Here is a 7,921-nt window from a genome sequence, read left to right as displayed (position 1 = left end):
ACTAAAGTTATCGACTAAACGATTCGATTCGCTGTTTCAGTATCCGAGGTAAGTTCGTATGTGGTAAATTCATTATATATGCATGTTAAATGTTTTGATATCACATAAACTGTGATTATGAGATTACTGATAGTATTAAATAGTGAAAACGACTCTACGAATGCATTTGATGATAGAATTAAGAGGTGTAAAAGCTCGGTTAAACCTTAAAAATAGTTTTGATGCTAATGACATGTCATTAGGTTATGGTGTTGGCTTCGGGCCATGATATCGACACTTCAAGTGCGAGTGATACGTTGATTTGGCTACTGGCCATGGTATAGGTATTTAGAGAGGAGTTAATTTGATTTGGCTGCGGGCCATAGTATAGGTACTTATCGATTGAGATCTTGAGTATCCGACTATTATTCTCAATAGCTCAACGGGTAAAGAATGATATGTTTGAGAAAGAGGTTAGTACGAGGTGGTACAGGTACGTACGAAATCGAACCCATTCGAATATTACATTGAAAAAGTTCAATGAAATTATATGGGATCATGTTTAAAGACATGGGAAAGGTTTGTAGTTAATGTGATTTTGATTTGGTAATCTTAAAAATGGTTGAATTACATTTATTTGATGAATTGAGTTATTCACTTATGAACTTACTAAGCTATGAAGCTTACTGTGTGTAATTTGTCTATGTTTTATAGATAATCAAAGCTAGCTTGGACTCGGGGATCATCGGGAACATCATCGCACTATCAAATACTTAAGTTAGTACTTTTGAGATATATATATATGGTATATGACATGTATAGGCTAGTTATGGTATTTTGGTTGTGAATATAACCATGAGACTTGGCTTATAATGTATATGTTTTGATTTGTATAGATTGCCATCTGTGATGGTTTAGTTTGGTATGTTTTGGTATAAATGTGGCTAAGGTTTCATAGTTGTTCAAATGGTAATGTTTTGAGTTTAGTAAAGGAATTATATGGTATAAATTGTGCATTTGGTTGATGATTTTGGGATGCTTATTGTATGATGAATTGGTACCATTTTGGTTGTTAAGTGTACATGAGAAAAGGGTGGCAAATTGGCTTTGCAAATAGCCTATTTTTGTCCACACGGACAAAGACACGGGCGTGTGTCTCAACCATGTACGACACACGCATGGTCATGCTACACGGCTGTGTGTCCCCTAGTGTGCCCTTTCGAATTAAGATAGTATAACTTACAGTTTTGACACGGCCTAGATACATGGGCGTGTGGCTAACCATGTGGCCCAAGTCAGTAACCCTTCCAATTTTCCCACGGCCATGGCACATGGGCGTGTCTTCGGCCGTGTAATGCAAGTCAGTATGTATGCCCTGTTTTTACACGGTCTGTGGCACGGACGTGTCTAGTAACCGTGTGTGAGGCACATGGCATGTTTACATGGGCGTGTGACCCTTAAATACAAGAAAATTTTCTATATTTCTTAAAGTTTGCAAATGTTATCGGTTTAGTCCCGAACCTCTTTTAAACATATTTTAAAGTCTCGTAAAGCCTTATAAGGGACAATGTGGATAATTTGAATGGATGTTGATTATGAATACTTAAATGTATGTAAATGAGGTGTATTTTTTGGTAATGCCTCGTAATCCTATTTCGGTGACGTATACAGGTTATGGGTGTTACAGATTCAATACGTTAGCAGTATCCTCATCTGTTCTGATCAGGTAAATTTCGAGGTAGAAATTTCTTTTTAGGGGGTAGAGTAACGCCCTAAATTTCTTTTGTCCGCTTTTGTAAAATGTTGCCACAAATGTGTATCTGCTTTAGTGGTTAAGTGTTCTGGAAGTGTTAGAAAGGTCTTGGGTTTAAGTCTTACCTTTGGTAAATTTTGGTATTTTTCTAACTTAAGCCTTATACTTGCTCAGTAGGCTTATATTAGATTGTTTGTAAAACCATAACAGAATGAGCCTGCTGGTTCAAGTGGTAAGGGAATTGGTGTTGAGGATCCTGTGTTTGAATCTCTGCGTGAGCGTGGGAGCTTATTTTTGCTCATTTGACTGAGAGAGTTTTGGTCAAATAGGACTTCTGAGGAGTTAAGTAGTGTGTTAGTGGGGAGATTTCTAAGGGAATTTGGGGGTTGTCAGTATTTATTGGTTGTTAAGTTTTTATTTTCTTTTTTTACGAAAATTCTTTCCTTCTGACGTTTTGCTTCCTCACCTTTCTGCCGAAATTTCTCTTAAACTTCCCTTCTCCTTTTGTTTCCTTTCATTTTCCTTAATCCATCTTTTATTTTGTTGTGTGAATTGCACTCATACGGGTTCGGTAAGTTCTCTTCTTTTCGTCTTAATCAAGTAGCAAGTGAACAGGGATTTGATTTTTCTTTTTTCTATAATTATTGGTATAGGAGAAGGCCTGAACGGTGAATTTCACTTCTATTGTTTTAGCGGTACTAAAAGAGGTTTTTTGTCGATGGTAAGTCGAGTTTCTGTAAGTTTATTATTGTCGAAATTTGTTAAGCATTTGCTAAACCGATGTCGGGTACTCTGGTTATAGGTTCTAGTGGTCTTAGGATTGCGTTAGGTACAAAAACGAACCAGATCTGTGCCTGAAACGTAAAACAATAAGGTTCAACGAAAGCCAAAAAACCCCACTGTCGACGTCACACGGCTGTGTGGTAGGCCGTGTGCAATGACACGGTCGTGTGAACGACAAAGGCCAGGCCATGCGCAAGACACAACCATGTGATGGCTGGAGTGTGGTCGTGTGGGCAACACGGGCTAGACCGAATTTGGCGGTGGTAACTGGGCCAGGCCGTGTGATCCATAGAAGCAAGGCTAATTTGGGCGTGTGGGCTACATGAGCGTGTGGGCCCATATTATTAAAATTTTTCATAAGGTCGTATAGGTCGTTCTAATCGACTGTGGGCCTACCGTAGGGTCAGTAAATGCTATCTAACCCTATAACCAAATGATCTGTTAGACTGAAATATGGTTATGATTATGCTTATGTTTGTTTATCTGTTATCTGATTATGAAAGCATGTTAAGCTTGATTTATTTGTTAATTTTGTATGCATGTTTTGTTACCGTGATTGGGGTGGGATGATGTATATTGGAGGAAGTGTTCTGAAAGGTAAACTATGCCAAATATCTGGTAGCACAGCTATATTATATCTGATATGTGCTACATCGGTACAGTGTGGTGTGTAGGGCTGGGTGGGTGTTTTAAACCCCACAAGGTGTGTAGGGATGGTCGGAGATGGTGTGTAGAGGATAAGGGTAGGATTCTGATATCTGATTTTCATATCTGTAACTGTATCTGTATCTGAAATGGGCTCAGGCCCGGATCTGTATCTGTATCTAACATGGGCACAGGCCCGATTGTGTATCTGACTGATTTGTGATACTCTGTATGTGTACATGCTTAATGCTGTTGGGTTACACACTGAGTTTACGTAAACTTACCCCTTTTCTATTTGTCTATACAGGTAACCCACAGTCTAAGGTGGATCCGTGCAGTGGAGGACTCAACGGTGACCACTTATTTTACTATTTTATTTTGTTTTTGGGTTATTAAGTTTTGGCATTGAGGTTGTATTTTCTGAGACTCTGGACTCTTTAAAATTTTGATGTTGGTTTTGGGCTTTTGGTTTTTACTTATTTATAACTGTGATGGTTTTTCTAAAATCTTGAACGGATTTTTTGGATACAACATTTTTTACAAACTTCTGCTACAAACACGTTTTATCTCTAAATGATTAAATGAAAGAAAGCTTTGAAATTAATAATAACTCTAAAGGCTAATGAACTGGAAAGGTTTTAACTTAACGACAATGGTTCTTTTTAACGCATTTCATGTGTCACTTCTGAATTTGGCCATAATGTCTAGGTCGGGTATTACAAAAACAAGCAGATCTTGGCTGTTTTTGGGTCGGGTCTCCAAGTTGGCAAAACGACACCGTTTCAGGTGTTCACCTTCTAAAATAATCTAAGGACCAAATTGAAACAAAAGTAGAAATAAGTGGCAAAATAAAAAAAATAAAAAATGGATAGGACTAGATCAAAATAGGTTTCAAAAGCGGAAGAGCCTATCGCGCAATTATCCCCTCCAGCGAAAACATGCGGATCCTAAGGGAAAGATCGGGTCGGACGCGGGTTGGCCCCAAAACGACAACGTTTTGGGGCATTTTAAGATGCGTTGAAAAAGCGTCGTTTAGCACGAGCTATATAAGTTAAAAATTGAACCAAAAAATCATTTTTAAATTTTTTTTAAAAAAAAACACTTAGCCTTTTTTGTTTTCTTTCTAGCCTCCTTTTGTCCAGCAATCACGTCTGGCGAGGCCCACGGAGGCTGCCGGTCTCCGGCGACGGACTTCGTAATTCTCGGTGGCCGGAAAAAGAAAAAATAACCTTTTTTAGCCTTTCGACCCCTCCAAACCCAGATCTGAGATTGCTTTTGTTAAAAAAACCCGTCAAAATAGCAGAAATCTCTAGAGAACCTTTCGATTTTTTGAATTTTGAAAACCCCTATACCCGGAAGATGTCATCTTTCATCGGAGATGATTGTCCTTGGCCACTTAGGACGGCAAAACGCGAAGAGCCTGGTAGGTTTTCAACCCTTTTTATTTTTATTTTATGTTTTTCTTATGAAATAAATTCGTAACAAATAAAGAAAAAAATCACCTTTTGGATTTTTGAATTTTGTTTTTGATTACTCTTTTGTGTGTGTGTAAAAAAAAATACAAAGTAGTTGTTGTGGCTTTTATAGCCTAATTACAACACTATTTGTTACTATTCTTTTGTTTTTTTATTTGTTGTTTCTATTGCTTTGCATGTTTGCACTTGCATCGGTATTTGTTTCTTCCTTTTTATAGGTGACAGTCGTAAAGGAGTGGCAGACGGCACGCCTGCGCGTGGAGAAGCTATGACACGAAGAGGCTTAAGGTTTTCTTTTTTTTGGTTTTTACTGGATATGTTTATGTTGTTGGGCAACGAGCCACTTAGGGTTTTCTTTGTATTTTGGGCTTGTACTTTTTTATTATTTGGGCCTGTAATTTTGTTAATGGACTGTTATTTATTAAGGCCTGATCAAATTTGGGCATTTACACTTTTTAAAGAGTAAAAAATATTATTTTGAAGGTATTTTTAATAGGGAGTTGAGAAAAAAATTAGATAAATTTTAAAAGTGATTTGAGAAAAAAATTGGAAACATTTTAGAAGGGAATTATGAAAAACGAATATCGTGTTGATAACATATTATCAAATAAATAATAAAGAGAATTAAAGAAATAGAAATGTAAAACTGTACTTTTAAGATGTTTGTAATTCTTTTCCAGACCTATATTTATAGGTAATATAAAACTCTACTTTTAATAAATATTAAAGTATTAATGTATATCAAAGTTATCTTGGTCTTAATAGGTATTTACTTAATAATAAAATATTTATAACAAATAAATATATGCATTAAAATTTTTGAACCATATAAGCGTACATAAGCTACTATTTGTTTAAATTTAAAATTTTAATTAAATACAAGTCTAGATGATAAGTAAATAATAAACAAATTCGAATTATGATTAAATGAAACATACTCATCTTTGATATTTCAAAACTCACATATATTTATTTTGATATCATATATTAAAGTAGGTAGAATGCATAGGAAGAGGCAAAACAATATTTATATAAATAAATATATATGCCTCATTTTGGATTAATAAATATTATTGTATTTTGATACATGCATGCATGCATTGTGAAGTTTCTAATATTAATGGTATCCATTTTCACTATCGCCATTTTCACTTCCAGCTCCTCCACCACCACCACCACCACCACCACCTCTAGCTCCACCACCATTGTTGTGCCCACCTTCCTCTCCACCACCATTACCATGCCCACCTCTAGCTCCACCACCACCATTACCACCTCTAGCTCCATCACCATTGTTGTGCCCACCTTCCTCTCCACCACCACCACTGGGACAACCCTTGCCCCCAAGTCCTACGACACCTCCCTGTGTTAAGTACTTCTCTTTCTCTTCTTTTGTACTCACTACATTTTTGCCATGCCCATCTTTAGCTCCACCACCATGCCCACCGTAGGAATTACCCCTTTCCCAAGCTCCAAGGTTATCTCCCTACGTTAAGTACTTCTCTTCCTCCTCTTTTATACTCACCACATTTTTAGCAATCACATTCACTAAAAACACATTAAAACTGTTATAGGCCAATTTTGGCCCGATTATTTTTAAGATTCAGGAGTCCAATTACATTAAACCCGTTTACAACTAAAACCCAACAAATTAAACCCAAAATATTACCCAAACACGAATGGCCCACTAAAGCTTAAACCAACCTAATACCCAAACCCAACATACATCAGCCCAATAACCACTACCCAATACCCAACCAACATCATCAAACCCAAGCCCACCTAAAATAAATCCCTAACCTATTACAAACAACCCATAGCCCAAACCCAAAACAAAAAAAAAACAAAATACCTAACCCTAATCAACCCTTAACCGAACCACCTGCCCACCTGCCCTTTAACACTAGCCACCAGCACCATCCCCTGGCGCCACCAGCTCTGCTCCACCGCCACAATACCTGCAAACATTAAACACAAAGAGACAGAAACAATATAAAAATGAATGTAAAAGGGTTATAAAACCCGAATGAAATGTTGTAAAAAAGGGGGGGAGAGGATGAATTTTTGATAAATGAAAGCAGCATATTCGGCCATTTCAAGCAATAGATTCCAGTGATACCAAAAACACAGGTATAACATCAAAACGGGCAACTAAAATACCGATATCAAAGTCTAAGGTGATTTAATCTTTTATTTTCATTTTATTTTCAGATCTACTTTTATACACTTCACACATATATTAAAACAAGTAAAAAGTCATAACAAAAATACAAAATAATAAAAGGCAAAAAAAAAGGGAAAAATTTTACCTTTCCGGCCACCGTGTACGGTGGCTGGCGCCGGCGACGGACGGTGGTCCGACGGTCGATCGGTGACCGGCCTATGGCCGGATTCCCTCCCCCTCCCCCTCTCCCTCTTCTCTCCTTTTTTTTTTCTTTCTACCGTTCAAATGATTTTTTTAAAATTTTTTTTGTCTTTTATAGGGACCAAAACGGTGCGTTTTGGTCCCCCCATTAAACCTGAAACGGCGTCGTTTTGGCCCTGGGTCTGGTCGACCCGACCCGCTCCAATTAGGATCCGCTTGTTTTTATAGCGGAAGGGTTAATTGCACTTTTGGCCCTTCCGTATTTTTGTTATTTTACAATCAAGTTTTTTGTTATTTTAATTTGGCCCAAAATACGTTGTGTTTTGCAATTTAGTCCCCTTACATACGCTACGTTTTGACAAGAGGGGTAATTGCTATTTTGGTCCTCCTAGGTTACGCACGTGTTGCGTAATGACCCTTTTTTCTTTATTTCTTTTCAAATTCACCCCAAAATTTTGTTTTATGTTCGATTTAGTCCTTTTTGTGTTAGTTTACTATTTTATTTTCAAATTACTTGTTATTATTTTTTGTTATTTATTATTATTAATTATAATCTATATACTTATTATATTTATTTATTACATGCAGTAGTGTATATTTACTATGTACGTATATGTATATGCATATTTATTGATGGTATTACTTTATTACTTTATTTTAATATCTTTATTATATATTTTTATTTCAATATTATTATCATTATTATCATGTATTAGTGTATGATATTTTATATATATGTATATGTATTTAATATACTTATGTATTATATTATATATTTTTTTTATGCGTTATATGCGCTTTTAACATTATATTTTATATATTATTAGGGATATACATTTTTCAATATTATATTATTTAGATTATTTATGTACTATCTCATGTATATATTTTCTATATTATCCTTATTATTATTATTAATAT

The 7,921-nt window shown here is 36.0% G+C and overlaps 1 protein-coding gene and 1 long non-coding RNA gene across 2 annotated transcripts; both read right to left on the bottom strand.

Moving 5' to 3' along the window:
• Positions 1-5,752: 5,752 nt before the first annotated feature.
• LOC121211002 (glycine-rich protein DOT1-like) lies at positions 5,753-6,165 on the bottom strand. Its single transcript, XM_041083115.1, has 2 exons — positions 6,161-6,165; positions 5,753-6,095 (listed from the first exon to the last, which is right to left on the bottom strand). The coding sequence occupies exons 1-2, from the start codon at positions 6,163-6,165 to the stop codon at positions 5,753-5,755; spliced, it is 348 nt and encodes a 115-aa protein (XP_040939049.1).
• A 29-nt stretch (positions 6,166-6,194) lies between these two features.
• LOC107942206 (uncharacterized) lies at positions 6,195-7,086 on the bottom strand. The gene is made up of 2 exons (XR_001695794.2): positions 6,945-7,086; positions 6,195-6,593 (listed from the first exon to the last, which is right to left on the bottom strand). It is a non-coding gene; the product is annotated as an uncharacterized lncRNA (long non-coding RNA).
• Positions 7,087-7,921: the final 835 nt, after the last annotated feature.

Source organism: Gossypium hirsutum, chromosome A02, assembly GCF_007990345.1.
Source record: "Gossypium hirsutum isolate 1008001.06 chromosome A02, Gossypium_hirsutum_v2.1, whole genome shotgun sequence".
NCBI lineage: Eukaryota > Viridiplantae > Streptophyta > Magnoliopsida > Malvales > Malvaceae > Gossypium > Gossypium hirsutum.
Note: the sequence above shows the minus strand (reverse complement) of the source record. Positions and strands in the feature narration are given on the sequence as shown.